At 38.9% G+C, this 17,798-nt stretch overlaps 1 protein-coding gene across 10 annotated transcripts in view; it reads left to right on the plus strand.

The window, feature by feature from the left end:
* TTC17 (tetratricopeptide repeat domain 17) overlaps positions 1 to 17,798 on the plus strand; it is a 122,093-nt gene that overhangs the window by 97,805 nt on the left and 6,490 nt on the right. For 6 of the 10 annotated variants that reach the window (XM_027580156.2, XM_027580153.2, XM_027580157.1 and 3 more), the window contains 2 exons: positions 499 to 658; positions 1,582 to 1,665. In XM_027580156.2, coding sequence (XP_027435957.1) covers positions 499 to 658; positions 1,582 to 1,665 — 244 coding nt within the window. Of the gene's footprint in view, positions 1 to 498; positions 659 to 767; positions 882 to 1,581; positions 1,666 to 3,199; positions 4,823 to 15,660; positions 15,908 to 17,798 lie in introns of those variants that run through there. The other 4 variants (XR_003517510.2, XM_027580160.1, XM_027580159.2 and 1 more) reach the window with 4 other exon arrangements.

A 17,798-nucleotide genomic window follows, 5' to 3' on the forward strand; every position in this document is an offset into this window, starting at 1 on the left:
GTTTAGACTTGAGGTCACTTTTTCTGTGGGGTGGGCTTCTGTGCATAAAGGGAAAATAAAAGATAGGAACCACTTGTGGGTATTTATCACTGAAAAAAGAAATCTTAGAATAAAACCTGCCAGGTTCAAAACTTCTCCAGTGAGAAAAAGTGGCCAGTGGCAGTGACCAAACCAGACACCATGGTGCATAGAAAGGAGGCAGCTTGAGTGGACCAGGAAATCACTGAGTTCAGGACTCAGATTCCAGCACTGCTCCTTTGACCTGGGGTATGATCTCTGCTCATACATTCAACAGACAGTTATTGCCAGACCCTGGATCCTTGCACCTGTAAAATGAGAGATCAGACTAGATGACTTCTGAGGTCTCTTCAGTCTGTGAGTCTGTGGCTTCAGACAGTCCTAGTAACATAGTGAAGTTACGATCAGCTGATTATTAATACTCTTGCTCTCTACCCACTCAGGTTTTCCATGGCTAATGTGGCAATCTCCATTTTTCAGCATCACAGAACACATCGACTTTGCCACTCCAATACAGCAACCAGCGATGGAGCCTCTTTGCAACGGCAATCTCCCCACGAGCATGCACACCCTGGACCACTTGCATGGGGTCTCCAACCGGGCCAGCCTTCACTACACGGGTGAGAGTCAGTTAACAGAGGTGAGTGCTCAGCTTTATTCAGCCTGTCTATAGTTGTTAGCACCACCGCGATGATGCAGCTGATAGCAGAAAGCCCAGTGGCCAGCCATATTTTTTTGTCTTTTTTCAGCTGGCTGTCATCTTGGTGACTTTAGGCTAAGCCTAATTTCTTTCAGGCCCTGGGATTGAGTTTATGCTTTTCTTTTAATGGCCAGGAAAGTTTAATTCTGATTCACTCCTCAAGGTAGGTAGCATTCAGCTTGCCATCAGACAGAGACTCTTCTAAGAATTATTTAGGGCAGCTTACTTTCCTGTTGGCATTCTTAAGAAGGCAAGGAAGGTGAACAGACTTGACATATACCTAGCAAACAGTATACCAAGAAGAACAATTGGAGAAACATACCACAAATGTCCAAGAATAGAGATTTGTTAAATAAATGTTGTATAGATATAAGATAGTATACAGTGGGAGCCCTCAAGAAAAATGTAGTAGAGATACATTTATTGGCATGAAGAAATCTTCATATTATGTGAAAATATAGGTGACAATATGCAGTGTGATCCCATGTTCTGTGAGAGAAGTAATATGTGTGTATACATATTATTTCAGAAAAACACCTGAAAGATCAGTATAAAGATATTAGCAGTGATTGCATCTAGGTGACAAGATTACAGATAGTTTTAATTTTCTTTAAATTACTCTGTTTTATAATGTTGCTGTAATGTGTTTTACATGTCTGTAGTTTTTGTTAAGTGGAAGGGGGTGGAAGGGACACTATAAAGGCTTCCACACATCTTGCACAAAGTGCCCGACCAGCAGGGCCACAGCATGTACCCCAGAGCCGCCGTTTGCTTTTGGGCTCTAGTGTCCAACTCAGCATCAGCAGCGTCACCTAGATCCTGCTCCTTTCATTGCTCTCACCTGCCATCTTTCCCTGCACCAGGTACTGCAGAATCTTGGCAAAGACCAATATCCACAGCAGTCACTCGAACAAATTGGCACACGAATTGCCAAGGTTTTGGAAAAGGTAAGTCACCCTGTAGGAAAACTGGAAACTACTGTTCGTCCACCTTCTAACTTTCCCAGATGATTTGCCACGAAGTGGCTCTGACCTCTTCCGTGAGTTACGCAGCACTTAGTAGCTAAAGGGAGGACATGAAACAACCCATCACTGAAAGTTTCCATCACTTTTCCATTCCTTTTTCCATCACTCAGTTAGTAGTACTCTTTGTGGCGGCTTTGCTTACCTTCCATGGTGAAACCTACCTCATCAGTTTTGTCTTCTTTACTCCAGCGTGGGTACATGGAGATGGGGGTCCTGGCAACCATGGAATCACAGTATATGACATCAGTCAGGTGTCCTTCTGGTGGAGAAGAGTAGTTGGCATTTCAGATTGTGGATGGGAAACACAACTTTAAATATCTTCTTCTCTTGAAATGATGAAACAAAATATCTGTAAAACTGCATTTTCATAGAGCCTAGAGAACATAGAACAGAGTTTCTAAGACTGTTCATCTGTTTCTGTGTGGCATTTATGTAAAGAGGGGGTTTTGTAAAACTAAAATTAATTACTTTAGGGTGAGGTATCTTTCCAGTTTATTACCATGTAATGTTAAGGCGGTACTATAACCTAGGGATTGAGAGAATCAACTCGGCTTCTCGCACGACATGACAGTATGGCAGGAATAGGGAAGTCATGGCAGTTTTAAAGAGAGGAAACGGGAAGGACTTAGCAGTCACTGTTCCCTGTCGATTCTGAACCCTGTCTGGCCATATGTCACCAGTTCCCATGATGACTTGCGTTTCAAGGACTATTCCTTGATTATGGCCCATTTTGGTTTCCTGGGCTTGGTTTCCTAATCTGCTTCTCTGCTCCTGACCCTTCTCTCTGAGCAGTCTTTCCTTTTCTGTAAGAAAGGCCTGGGCTGGCCATTGAAGAGCTCACTCATCTTGCTTCCCACCTCTCTCTCCCTTGTAGTCTAAGCTGCACCACCCCTTTAAAAGACTTTGTAGACCTTCAAATTATAAGTCACTCCAGACAGAACCTACTCCCCAAATCTCTTCAAGAAGGCCCCTGTCTACCTTGAATGTGAGTCCAGGGTGTAAATACCCTTAAGATTTTTAGACGTTTTTTGTCTGAAAGAGCCTTATGAGGCTTACATCTACCTCCTTCTGAGGCGGGAGTAACAAAGGGTCCTACTGCCATGCTTCCGATTTGAGCTTGACCCCGAGGCCATAGTTTTACTGGTAACATTCTGGATTTTTTTTTCTTTTTTTTTTTTACTTTAAAACCTCATGCTGATTGGAGAAGCTGGTTGTTGAAAAACTTTCATTTCCTAACCTGGCAAGCTTAAAGGCATTTTTTCTAAATTCTGCTTGAAAACTGCACAGTTTCTTATTTAAATTCTCTCTCTCTTAATACCCTACTATAGAGGATTTTTCAAAAACCCTTTGTCACTTTCAGCATTCTTCTTGGAAGTCTTCCTAGCCAGATCCACAACGTGGTTAGGTATTTTTGCTGTATTCCATGATACAGCCTCACCATTTGTTTTGCCAATAGGTAAGCCTGCCCCTTCTCCAGCCTCCAACAGTGATTTCCTCCGTGCTTGTCCAGCCTCCGTTAATAGTCTCACTGATGCTCAGCCAGTTGTATTCAACCCAGTCCTAGAACACCACAGGTTCTAAGTCTCTATTATGGCAGCACTCCATTCTGGATACCAAACAGTATTTCAGTTATCCACTTCTGCCTCAGAAACCACCCCAGAATTTACTGGCTTCAGACAAAACCGTTATTTGCTCAAGATTGTGCAGTCTGAGCTAGACTCAGCTGGGCATTTCTTCTGGTCTCACTTGGAGTCGTTCATGCTACTGCAGACATGGAGAGACTCGTCTCGGACTAGCCACCAAAGACGCTTTCACTCGCACGTCTGATGCGTCTGCTGGAGTGGCTGGAATAGCTGGGGCACAGCTGGGAAGCTCTGTCTCAGGAGTCTCTCCAGCAGGGTAGCTGGCCCTTTCTCCATGGTGGCTCGGGGCTCCACAAGGGGGAAAGCAGAAGCACACAGGCTTCTGAGAGCCTATGCGTAGCCAGAACTGCAGCGGCACCACTCTGTCCAAGCGAGGCGAGTGCCCACGTGCCTGCTCAAAGCCAAAGGCAGGGGAAACGTCCTGCGTCTGCTAGTCATGACAGAGAATACATGGCCCATCTTTAACGCACCATGGGTCCCTCCAGAGGAGCAACGGGACTGACAGCATCTCAACAGAGATGATAGAAACCAGAGGCCAGTGTAACAACATCTTTCAAGCCAGAAGAAAAAAACTGCAAGCCCAGAATTTTATACCAGCAAACATGTCCTTCAAATATTAAGATGAAATAAAGATGAGTTCAAAGAAACAAAAATTCAGAGAATCTGGCACCAGTGGGCCTGCACTGATATAATAATTAATTAAGGTTCTCAGGAAAATATCCCAGATAGCAATATTGACATGCAAGAGGGACTGAAGAACGCCAGGAAGACAAATGTGACTGAACAGTAGCTGTACAAAATCATACCTGCAGGACCCTGAGGCGCTGCACTTTTACGTATCACTAAAATTCACGGTAACAATAACAGATGATGAGAGGGAAGTAAATGGAGTTTAAAAGTTTTAAGGTTTAATTGGTATCAGCCAAGTACTAAAGTAATAATTTGCATGGGACTGTGATAAGTAAGAATACAGTTTTAAGCTCTAGGCTAACTACTAACAATGGTTTTAAAATGTAATTTAACAGAAGGAAAATGGAATAATATAAAACATTTGATTAATCTAAAGAAAGGAAAGGAAAAGGCGCATGAAAATAAAACACAAATGGTAAAATAGGAAGTATAGATCCCAAGCATATCAATAGTTAGGTTAAAAAAAAAAAAGTTATATAATTTATGCATTTAGTATAGAATGGATTTTTTAAATTCAACTATATGCTGCTTATAAGAGAAACACTTTAAATATCAGGTACAGAAGTATTGAAAGTATGAAGATGGAAAATAATATACCATTCAAACAATTAAAAAAAGGTGACAGGGCGATACTCTCATCAGAAAAAGTAGACTTTGGGGCACCTAGGTGGCTCAGTCGTTAAGCGTCTGCCTTCGGCTCAGGTCATGATCCCCGGGTCCTGGGATCGAGCCCCACATCGGGCTCCCTGCTCCACGGGAAGCCTGCTTCTCCCTCTCCCACTCCCCCTGCTTGTGTTCCCTCTCTCACCGTGTCTCTCTCTGTCAAATAAATAACATCTTTAAAAAAAAAAATAGACTTTGAAGCAGGAAGCACTAACTAGCATTAGAAGAGCTAAAAGAAAAAGATTGGTAATGGCAAATGTTGGAGATGCTATAGAGCAACCAGAACTCTCATGTGTTGGCAGTGGAAGTGTAACAGTACAGATATTTTGGAAAAGTTTGGTTGTCTATTAAAAAGTTAAGCATATATGATACAGGAATTTTACTGGTAGATATTTATCAAAGAGACATGAAAATACATGTCCACAAAGTACTTGTTAAAAATGCTCACAGCAGATTTATTCATAATAGCCAAAAAAACAGTGAGGTGCCAATCAATAGAAGAATGGATGAGCAATGGTGTATTTACACAATGGATACTAATTATACTAATGGATTCAGCAAGAAAGATCCAACATCCATATTGATGAATCTCAAAAATACTATGCTAATAAAAGAAATCGGACACAAAAACGTGCATAGTGTATGATTTCCAACTACATAAAATTCGAGAGCAGGAAAACTCACCTACGGTGTTAGAAATCAGATCACTGGTTGCTTTGTGGAGGAAAGGGTTGACTGGGAAACAACTTGAAAGAACTTTCTAGAGTGTTGGAAATTTTCCATGTCTTTAGTAGTCAAAAGTGAATGTTTTGCTTAAGATCTGAGCATTTCTATGTAAATTATACCTGTTTTTAAAAATGAAGGTTAAATAAAGATTTTAGACTGCCAGAAACTGAAAGATGTTACCAACAGACTTGCACTAAAAATCACTAAAGGAATTTCTTTGGGCAGAAAGAAAACTATCCTGGCTGGAAACAGGAAAGAGCAGAGAGCAACAGAAAGGGTAAATATTAAGAGTAAATATAAATGAGTATGACTGTACAAAGTAATAACAGTAGTATCTTCTGATAGGAAAGTACAACAGCATCAGTTGTGAGTCCTTATTTAGTCCAGGGACTGTTCTCTGCCTGCCATGCTTTGCTGCCAAGTCACAGTTCAAGTACAAGGGAACAAGTCAAATGATGTATTGTGGGAACTATCCTGACTTAGATGTCCCAAGTTCCATATAAAAACCAGTATCTTTTGTGATAGCCCCTTAAGTCCTGGAAAGGGCGTAGCTATTTACAAGAACCATGGCACTCAGAAGCTCAAAACTGGCTTTCCATGAGGTGTTTATAGTTTATTTCCAGTTCTCCTCACCCAGATACAATTTACCAACTGAGGTCATTTTTGCTATAAGCTACCTTGCCTGTAAGAGAACATTCCCCCTTTATTAGGTTTTCAGGAGAATAGAACTAGAAGGTTAATCTAGTAACCATTTCCATTGTGGGCTCACAGACCAACCTCCATGACTTTGAGTTACTAACTTTAATACAACTCTCAGACTTCAGGGTCCACCAGAATCGCCTGGAGGGCTTATTAGACTCAAAAGATTGCTGGGCTTCCTGAGTTAGTAGGACTAGGGTCGGACTTGAAAATGGACATTTCTAGTAAGCTGCTGGGTGATAGTGCTGGTATGAAGATCATATTTTGAAACCACTGCCTTAGAAAATGAGAGTGATGACAAATAAAGCACCCCTTTCTCATTTATTACTCACAGAAGAACAAGGATGTCCATATCCTCTTTGCTTCCAACTTTAGAATGGTCATTATCCTTTGTTATTTCTTCAAAAGCCCAAGGAGTTTTTAGTTTGCATTGCCATTAATTATCACTAAGTGTCCGCAGATGACATTGGTCAGTCCCCATGTGAGGGTTAAACCCTCAGGGTGCTGCCCCAGGTTGCCCCAGGTTGCTTCCACATGAGCTGCTCAGAAACCTCTGCCACCCCAGATGTGCACCACACTGTGGCCATTGCCAGTGTAGCCAGTTTGTGTGCCAGCTTGCCACCTAGCCCTTTTCGACCTGTGTGCTGGTGCAGAGTAGTTCTCCCACTTCTGTCCCCCACTCCCCCAGCCAGGGGCTCATGGGCACCACTCCATGCTCATTAGATCTGTGGCCAACCCAGTTTTGGTCAGAGCCAACCCAGCTGCTCCACCCTCTTGTCTCTTCCAGCCCCGGTCACAAACACAGTCAAGCTCGAGTCTCTTCCCTGCCCCTTGCCGAGCATCAGCGCCTAGTTTGGCCCAAGTGCATCAGCTACCCCAAGGCAATGTCATTCCTGCCAGCCAGCCCACTTAGAGCTGCACTTCTGGTCAGTTCCGTTTCATGGACAGTGGGGAGGGGAGGAATAGGCTGTTTCTGTCAGCATAAATTTGTCTCCAGCTTTCATCTAGTCCCACAATGGAAAGATTTATCCTCTGTCACACAATGTCAAACTTTTGCCATCAGACTCTGAGAAAATTGGCCCCCCACTGAGACTTGAGTCTCATCTGCATCTCCCTGGGCATTCTTTTATGTCACAGTGCCTTGGCCACATTGAACCAAGGATATGAAAGTCCATTACGCTGCTGCCACCACTCAGCAGTATCCACTGTCAGTGGATTTCTGGACAGCTAGATAAATATTTTATACTCGCACAACTCAGTGCACTTGTGGTCTTGCCTTCACTCAGAAGGATAGAATAGGAAACCCAGTAAGCCAGCCACGCAGCTTTTCACGTGTTTTCCAAGAGTTCCCAGAGCCGGGGTGCCTGGGTGGCTCAGTCGTTAAGCGTCTGCCTTCAGCTCAGGTCGTGATCGCAGGGTCCTGGGATCGAGCCCCACATCGGGCTCCCTGCTCTCCCACTCCCCCTGCTCGTGTTCCTGTTCTCGCTATCTCTCTCTCTGTCAAATAAATAAATAAAGTCTTTAAAAAAAAAAAGGTCCCAGAGCAGTCTGGCAGCAGTCCTGGGGACAGTTATCTGCCCCTTATCTGCCTCTTCCCCCAAGTGACAGCTCAGGCGTAAGGGATCAAGACCACATGAGTTGAGTGTGGGCACAACCCTGGTTTAGAACTCGCAAGTTCCATATAGGAACCAGTAACTTTTACGAGAGTCTGGTGGGCCTAGAGTCCAAGAATTCCAACAAGGGCCAAGAAATGTCACACTCGGGAATGGTCACAGTTCTCACAGTCCACTGTAGTTTAGTCAGGTCATCTTTACCATAACTGTGTTGGCTGGTAACATGGCTGACATTCTACCTTTATTAGGTTTCCAGGGGAACACAGCTGAAAGATTCACATGAGATTAATTTTCCCATGAGTACACATGGGCAGGATGTTAGGTTTTAGCATTACCAGGGAAGTAGTAAAATTAAAGTAATAATTTGTATTTTTAGTCTGGAATAATTTAAAGATGCATATTATAGTTTCTAGGCTAATCATTAAAAGAACAGTTAAAGAATGTATAGTTAAGGAAAAATGGAATAATAAGAAAACGTTTGATTAATTCAGTAAAGAAGCAAGAAAGGAAGACAAAAGGAATATAAAATAGAAATATATGTTATATGTAAAATATAAAAATGGGTAAAATAAAATAGAAATAGTAAAGTGATAGAGATAAGCACAATCATTACTGTCAGTAATGACAGTAACTACAAAGGGACTAAGTATTCCAATTAGAGTACCAACATTATCAGACTGGGTTAAAATACCGAACCCAATTATGTGCTGTTCACAAGTAACACACTTTAATATAAGATATTAAATAGTTGAAATTAAACAGATGGGAAAAAGATAGATAAATACTAATCAAAAGAAAGCTGGTTTAACTATACTAACATCAGATAATGTGGAATTTAAGGGAAGAAGCATTACTACAGAAATAGACAATTCATAATAATAGAGTGGTCAGTCCACCAGGAATATAGAAAATTGTAAATCTGTATGTAACCAATAAGATAATTTCAAATAAGGCAAGCATTAAACATTGGCAGATCTATACAGAGAAACAAATGAGTCTGCAATCATAATAGATGTCAACCTCTCTCAGTAGGTGATAGAACTAAGCAGACAAAAAAAAGTAAAAATATAGACCATCTTGCTAAAAAACAAATTTGACCTAACATATTTATATAATGTTGCATTAAACTGTGACATAATTCTCATTTTTAAAAAAGCATATGGCTCAGTTGGTAGAGCATGCAACTCTTGATCTTGAGGTTATGAGTTCGAGCCCCATGTTAGGATGGAGCCCACTTAAGATAAATTTTTAAAAAATGCACGTGGACCATTTACCATGTTGATCATAAGCTGAGTCATAAATTAAAATATTGAAATAATATGCAGAGTATATTTTCTGACCATAGTGGAATTAAATTAAAAAAATAAAGATCAGAAGCAAAAAGATAGATGGAAGATCCTCAGCAATTTTGGTGACATTAAGCAGTACACCTCTATGTAACCCATGGGTCAGTGAAAGCCCAAGCAAAATTAGAAAATATTTTTAAATGAATGATAACAAATATAAAGCATTTCAAAACTTGTGGGAATGCAGCTAAAGCAGTGCTTGAGGGAAGTTTATAGCCCTTAAATGGATAGTGATCTATGCTTTTATCTCAAAAAGCTAGAAAAAGAACAAATCAAAACTACAGTGAGATATTTCTTGCCAATGATACTGGCAGAAATTCAGAAATTTGATAGACTCAGTGAGGCTATGGGGAAATTGGCACTGCTCTTCATACATTGCTGGTGGAAAGGCAAAGTGGAATAACCTTTATGGAGAGAAAATTGACTATATCTAGCAAAATTATACATTCATTTACCTGTGTAGCCAGCTTTCAGGAATCTTTTCTAAAAATATACTGGCAAAAAAATTAATACAAAAATACCTATGAATAAGGCTGTTGATTGTAGCCTCATTTGTAATAGCAGACTGGAAACAACCCAAATGCCCAACAGAAGGAAACTGATTAAATAAAAACTCATCCATGGGTGTTTATTGGGTGTGAACATCCACACAATGGAGTCTTTTACAGCTGTCAAAAAGAATGAAGACAATTTCTATAAACTTCTATGAAATAATCTCCAGGATATAGCCAGTGAAAAAAAGGAAAAGTGGAGAAAATCATCTCTCTGATTACAATATTTTGTTTTTTAAACAATGGCAAGGTGGGAGATGTATGTAGAGAGAAACAGATATTTTAAAATGGAAGAGTAACTTTTAAAAATACTTTTAAATGGTTTTCCATAGAGGGAAGAAAGAAATTGGACGGGAAAGACTGGGCATGAAGCTAGTTTTCCTTGAATCTACATTGTCTCTTCTACTTGACTTTGAAAACAAATATTTTGTATAATTACAAAACAAATTTTAAGAAGGCAATTCCTAATTAAAAATAAAATTAAGTGAGCCCAACTATGTATTCAGTTGGTGGTATAACCACATCAAGAGGAACTATTCCAAGTGACTTTAAAAGACAGTTATTTGACTGCCTCCCTTGATGGGATTTACCCTAAGCACAAAAGAAAACCTTATTCGTTTTCAATAATAGTATTGTTAATAATATTGATACTGTTCTGAGGTTGTGTGTGTGCAATGCAAAATAAACGAGTAATTTTGTTGCTGATGTTGAGAACTAGAGTTTGGGTACGGGTGAAGGACATAAAAGTGTGAGAATGTTGTTAAGTAAATGTCTGTAGTCGTGAATTAGAAATAATAGCAAAACTTTCTCGTGTATTTACACATTTCCTAACTTATTTGATGAAAAGACTAGTATCAGTGAGTAACCCAGTATTGGTAAGCACACTTTGTGCCAGATACTGTTTGGATACCATTTTCCACTAAAAGGAACCAGAATTCCTTGGAGAAATGGCTTCTACCAAGTCTGGGAAAGCAAAGAGGCCCCCAAAGTCAACAAAGTTTGTGTCAGAAGAACTCAGAGCCAACTGGAATATGCTCCCATTGGCCAAAGATGGAACACTTTGAGCAGCAAAAATCAACAAAGCAACTGAGTGGGTGGAACACATCACATATATTAAACGATATTTAAACTCCCAAATTCACTATGAGGATTTGGTCTTGGGGGATGCATGGGAACAACTTAGTTTTTTGTTTTGTTTTGTTTTTTGGTTGGTTTTTTTTTTTTTAATGTAAAGAAAAAATAACATGTTTCCTTCCTTTCTAAATGAACTGTACTTTGGGGTAAATGATTCATTGATGAGAAAAAAAATCTATAGGAATATTCCAACCAGTAAACTAGAAATGATAAAATTAGAATATTACAGTTTTGCTGCTCCTAGTTAATTTATGGCAGTGATCATCACTCACTGCTAACTTCACAAATACACCTAGACACTGTGTGGGGTGCCGTTGGACGTTCACGTTACCACCTGTGAAGTGTTTTGCCACCCTCCCTCCTCGGTAAGTCAAATCTGAGGCCAGTCAAGCCTCTGACTACCAACTAATGGGAAATACAGGGGACAAAGGAGCATGTTAGATGGCTCCTGGGATGCCATCAGCAGAATCCAGTCAGAGGAAAATAACAGGATGAATAACCCCATTTCTTCTACAGAAATGTTAAAAAGTAGATGAAGATGAACCCTAGAAATCAAGAGACTTACAGAACACACTAACCAATGGCGACAATCGGACTTTATTTAGATTATGATTCAGATTACAAAAGCAGAACGAACTTACATAAGACAACCAGGGGAAACAGGACTATTGATATTAAAAGATAATTTTCAATATTTTAGGCAAGCTTTATTAATCTTATGTTTTAATCATGAGTTTTTATCTTTTAGAGGTACACGCTGGAAAACTTACTGATGAAATTATATGAAGTCTGGGATTTGCTTCAGATTAATATGGATGAGGGGTTAGAGGAAATCAGAAGTGACCATGAGTTGATAAGTGTTGACGCTGGGTGATGAGTGCATGGAAGTTCTTATACTATTGTCTTCTTTTGTGTATGTTTGAAATTTCTCATAAAATATTTTTTAAATGTTATCTCAAAGGTGAGCAAACAGCATATCAGAAATGAGGAAGTTAAAAAAACAAATTGATACATCTTAAACTAAAAATATATTTGTTTAGGGGCGCCTGGGTGGCTCAGTCTTTAAGCGCCTGCCATCGGCTCAGGTCATGATCCCAGGGTCCTGGGATTGAGCCCCGCATCGGGCTCCCTGCTCCGCGGGAAGCCTGCTTCTCCCTCTCCCACTCCCCCTGCTTGTGTTCCCTCTCTTGCTGTGTCTCTCTCTGTCAAATAAATAACATCTTTAAAAAAATAAAAATAAAAATATATTTGTTTAGGTTGAATACTCATTGGGTGAATTAGACGCAAATAACTAGTGAATTGAGAGCTTTGTGTATAAAAAATTACCTAAAATATTATAGAGACAAGATAAGTGAATCAACAGATTCAGGAAGCGTGCTGTATTCCAAGCTGGATAAATAAAAAGAATTCCATGCCTAGCTACATCATAGTAAAACAGCAAAGACAAAGGTATCTTAAAAGCATCTGTTTCATTCAGGGTACTGTCAGGAAAACAGAAACGACATTAGGTAATTCAGAAGAGCAAACTGAAGGTAAAGAATGGATTACATTGTTGTGGGAGGGCGAAAAAGAAAAAAAAGGGAACACCTGACTGGTAAGCTAGAGATACCAACTGCTGGGCCTGGCTCCCACCCCTAGGGATGAGAGAAACAGGCAGGCAGTGGGGTTTTCAAAATCTAAGCGTTCACAGGAGGAGTTCTGGCAAGTGGGAGTTCTGGCTTCTGAAGAGGGAGCCTAGCCTGGCTGCTGAAGGGATGCAGTGAGGCTGGGTCTGGGAGTGCAAGGTGCTGTTGCTCAGATGACACTGACAGGTGCAGCACACACACAGGAAGAAAAAAGCCCCTTCCCCCTCTTGCCTTCCAGTCTCCTAGTGTGCATATTTGCAGACCCCAACAGGAAGCCTGCTGGCAAAGGAGAACTATGGTTTGCAGAGTTCCAGCCACAGTACCACAGAGCAGATTATAGAATTTTGGATTTGCATCTGACCACTTAATAAAGACCACAACATGCATGCATGAATTTATTCATCCACAAATATGTAGCAAAGCCCTACTGTGTACCAAATACTTTTTAAGTGCTTGGGATAAGTCAGTGAAGAAAAATTTAGACAAAGATCTCTGCCCTTATGGAGACAGGACAGATTACAGAGGAATGATCGTTAAAATGACAGCCTGTTTCTCATAGCAACTATCTAAGCCAGATGATCGTTTTGAAAGCATACTGGGCCCCCCTAGAATTGTGTACCTTACAATGAGAGAAGAATAAAGACATTTAAAGATAACTGGAAAAAGTTTACTACCAAGAGTCCTACCTAAAGGAACTTCTCTATATGAAAGCCAAAGAATTGTCTGAGACAAAAGATTTGCTAAGCAGATAAAATGATACAGGCATGCAAACCCAAACAAACATGTCTGTAGAAAATGATAGTTTGTGGGATTTTTAAGAGAAATGGCTAAACTGAAATACTGTACCAAACAATATGCATTTGAGGGTGGGATGATCCGAGTTAAGATGTTCACAAGGCCTCTTAACATTTAGGAGGAAAGAATTAACACATTGCTTGGACTTTACGTTAAATATTGAGTAAAGATTTAAGTTTAACCATTAAAAAGAATGCACAGATGCCAAATTTTGAGGATAAAATAATGAAGGTACGAAGGGGAGGCTCAAAAGAAAAAAAAAAAAAACAAGAAGTGGCAAAAAGACAAAAGCCTTTAAGGATCAGACCAACAGCAACAAAAAATGATAACAAATAGAAGCCAAGAAGTGAACAATCTTTTTTTTTTTTAAGATTTATTTATTTATTTGACAGAGACACAGCGAGAGAGGGAACACAAGCAGGGGGAGTGGGGGGGGGAGCAGGCTCCCCGGATGCGGGGCTCGATCCCAGGACCCTGGGATCATGACCTGAGCCAAAGGCAGAGGTTTAACCGACTGAGCCCCCCAGGCGCCCCCAAGAAGTAAGCAATCTCAAAAACAATATGTAACAAGGGGCAGGGCAAGTTCAGTTTCTTTAATAAAAGTATTCAAATTATCTCTCTTCTTGAGTGAGTTTTGTTGTGTCTTTAAAGAAATTTGTCCACTTCATCTAAGCTGTTGAATTTATTAGCATAAAATTGTTCATAATATTGTTTTTTCTCATTGTGCTAACATCTGTAGGATGTGTAGTAACATATGCTGTCGTAATTCTGATGTTGGTACTTTGTATCTTTTCTCTTTTTTTTCCTGATCAGACTGACTAGAAATTTATCCATTTTATTGATCCTCTCCAACAACCAAGAACTCAAGGTTTTGGATCTGTTGATTTTTCCCTGTTGTTTTTATTTTCTCTTTCACTGATGTCTGCCCTTACCTTTACGATTTCCTCTCGTCTGCTTCTTAGGATTTAATTTGCTGGGGTTTTGTGTGTGTGTGTGTGTGTTTCTTTATGTGGAAGTTTAGGTTATTGATTTGATCCCTTGCTTTTCTAAGGTAGGTGTTTAGTGCTAAAAGTTCCCTCTAAATTATGTTTTAGCCGCATATCACAAATTTTGTCGTATTTTCATTCAGTTTTTTTTAATTTAATTTTATTATGTTATGTTAGTCACCATACATTTCATCATTAATTTTTGGTATTTTCATTCAGCTTAAAATAGGTTATAATTTTCCTTCTAACTTCTCCTTTGATCTCTAAGTTATTTAGAAGTATGTTATTTGGGTTTCCAACTATTGGGCATTTTCCAGATCTCTTTAATTGATTTCTAATTTAATTTCATTGCAGTAAATGAACATAGTTTGTGTGACTTAAATTCTTTTAAACTTATTCAGACTTGTTTTACGAGCCAGAAAATGATGTGTCTTGGTGAATGTTCCATGTACATCAGAAAAGAACACTACTACTGTTAGAGTATTCTAGAAATGTCACTTAGGTCAAGTTGTTTGATAATATTGTTCATGTCTTCTTTATCCTTACCCTTTTTTTGTGTATTCTATCTGTTATTGAGAAGCATATTGAAATCTACAGCTACAGTTCTGAATTTGTATAGATTTTATTTTCTATCAGTTTTTTATTCTTGCATTTTTAAGTTCTATTATTAGGTTCAGAAATCAATGAAACAAACCAAAGGTAGAATAGAGATCCACAATCCAGAAGTTGTTTCTTCGAAGCACTAGTCAGAATTAATCAAGAAAAAATAAAGCACAAATAACCAATACTGAGGAAAAAGGGAAGCAGAACTACAGCTAAAAAGATAAGAAAATGATACAGTTATGCCAATAAACTTGAAAACAATTTGTAAAGAAGACAAATTTCTAGAAAAATGTAATTACCCAAATTGATTTGGGTATCATAACTCAAATAAATTGAAGCAGTAGGTTAAAAAAAATCTTCTCACAAAGAATATAAGGTCTGTTTATTTTACATATGACTTCTATCAAACTTTTAAGAAATACACCATCTCAGTATAAACAGACTCTTCTGGACAGCGGAAAAGGAAACAACTTTCCGGTTAATTGCTTGAGACAAGACTAGTGTAACCTTGAAAACAAAACTAGACAAAGACATTATGAGAAAGAAAAATTATACTCTAAGCTCACTCACAAACATAGGTATCAAAACCATAAGCCAAGGGGCGCCTGGGTGGCTCAGTCCTTAAGCACCTGCCTTCGGCTCAGGTCGTGATCTCCGGGGTCCTGGGATCAAGCCCTGTATCAGGCTCCTTGCTCCACGGGAAGCCTGCTTCTCCCTCTCCCACTCCCCCTGCTTGTGTTCCCTCTCTCGCTGTCTCTCTCTGTCAAATAAATAAAATCTTTAAAAAACAAAAAGCCAAATTTTAACAGACTAAATCCAACAGCATATATTTTTCTTTTACAGGATGCACCTTGATCAAGTTGGGTTTATCCCAGAAATACAAAAACGGTCTGACTTTAGGAAAACTCTGTATTTCATCAACCAAATTAAAGGCTTAAAATTATGAAGTTATTTCAGTAGATTGTATTTGATAAAATGTGATACCATTCATGATGTAAATTAATGCAAATTAAGAATAGACAGGACTTCCTTAATCTCATGAGAAGAATCAACAAAGTATTACAGCAAAGATTTTTTTTTTAAAGATTTTTTATTTATATGACAGACGGAACACAAGCAGGGGGAGTGGGAGAGGGAGAAGCAGCCTTCCCGCAGAGCAGGGAGCCTGATGCAGGGCTCAATCCCAGGACCCTGGGATCATGACCTGAGCCGAAGACAGACACTTAAATGACTGAGCCACCCAGGCACCCCACAGCAAAGATGATTCTTAATGGGGAAATACTTAAAATAATTCTTCAAAATCAGGAAAGAGAATGCCCACCATCACCACTTTTTTCCAAATTTGTACCAAAAGTCCTAGCAAGTACAGTAAATTAAAAAAAAAAAAAATTATTGGTGTAAGTATTAGGAAGAAAAAAACCAAAATATTATTCAGAAATGTGATTATATAGCAAACCCAAAAGAATCTACAAATTTTTAGAAATAACATTTTTATCAAGATAGCTGCCTGTGAAGTCAATAAAAATAAGCTGCGTTTCTATACGGCAGCAAAAAGTATTTGAAAATACAATTTTCAAAGTGTATTTCCATCGCTACAGAAATATAAAGTTCCCAATAATAAATCTAACAAAAAATTTGTAAGCCCTGTCTGCACAAAGTGATACAACTTTATTGAAAGGCATTTTAAAAGACCTAAATAGAGAGATATATAATGTTCATGGATAAGACAACACACATCGTAAACATGTCACTTTTACCTAATTTGATTTATAGAGTCAATGCTACTATAATCAAAATACAAGTTTGGTTTTTTTTATGGTACTTGAAAAGCAGACCTTTATATGGAAGGGTAAGGAATAGACATAACACTCTTGAAAAAAATAAGGTTGTGAGAATTGCCTTACTTTTATGAAAAATTATAAAACAAGGCATATGCTGTGTGCTCAAGAATAAACAGAAATAATGACGGGGTTGGGGGGTACTACATGGAAAGTCCTGAGGCGGACTCTGACATACATTGGACTGTGGAAGATCAGCTGGGAGAGGGGCGATTTTGCAGGAAGCTGTGCTGGGGCAATTGCTGAGCTCATTCATCCTCACCTCACAACTTAACACAAAAAAGGAATTCCATTTGAATTAAGGATTTGAGTATGAAAAACAAAGCCTTAAAAATTAGAATAAAATGTGGGAGATGATCTTTCTGGCCTTGGAATAGAAAATGATTTCTTAAGATACTAAAGCACTAACTAGAAAAGAAAATGTAAGTTCAACTACATTAAAGTTTAAACTTTTTTTAATTAAATGCATTTTTTAAATGAAAGATAAGCCAGAGTGAGAGAAAGTATGTGTAACACATTCAACCTACAAGGACTGATAGGCAGAACATATAAACAAATTGATGAGAAAGATAAATAATAAAATAGGTACATAAAAGATATTAACAGACACTTCACTGAAAGAAGATGTGTGTGGCCAATAAACTCAAGAAACAATTTCAGTCTCACTAATCATCAGGAAATGCAAACCAAGACCACAGTAAGATGCTGTTTTACCCCCACTGATAACACCAAGAATTAGGCTACAAAGCAAGAAGCACTTCTAAACATTGATGATGGGTTTGTAGATTGTTGCAGCACCTGTAAGGAACAAGTTAGCATTCTCTTGTTCTGTTGGACATTTGCATTTCTTGTGAACCAGCAATCCTACCCCTAGGTACCTACTCTAGACTGGAGAAACTGCACATTCATTTGCAACAGAAAACTTAAAAACAGGAGATAACTCAGAGCCTCCATCTACAGAAAATGGATAAATACAGTATAATATATTCACTTAATGGACATTTAATTGTGCAGCAAGGAAATTAGCTAAAGCTACACACAACATGGATGGATTTTAGAAATAGAGTATTCAGTAAAAACTTCAAGTCCCAGAAGACTCCTTATAGACCACTTTTATAATGCATGGGATTAAGTACACTGAGT

The sequence above is a fragment of the Zalophus californianus genome, chromosome 11, assembly GCF_009762305.2.
Source record: "Zalophus californianus isolate mZalCal1 chromosome 11, mZalCal1.pri.v2, whole genome shotgun sequence".
In the NCBI taxonomy this organism is placed as follows: Eukaryota; Metazoa; Chordata; class Mammalia; order Carnivora; family Otariidae; genus Zalophus; species Zalophus californianus.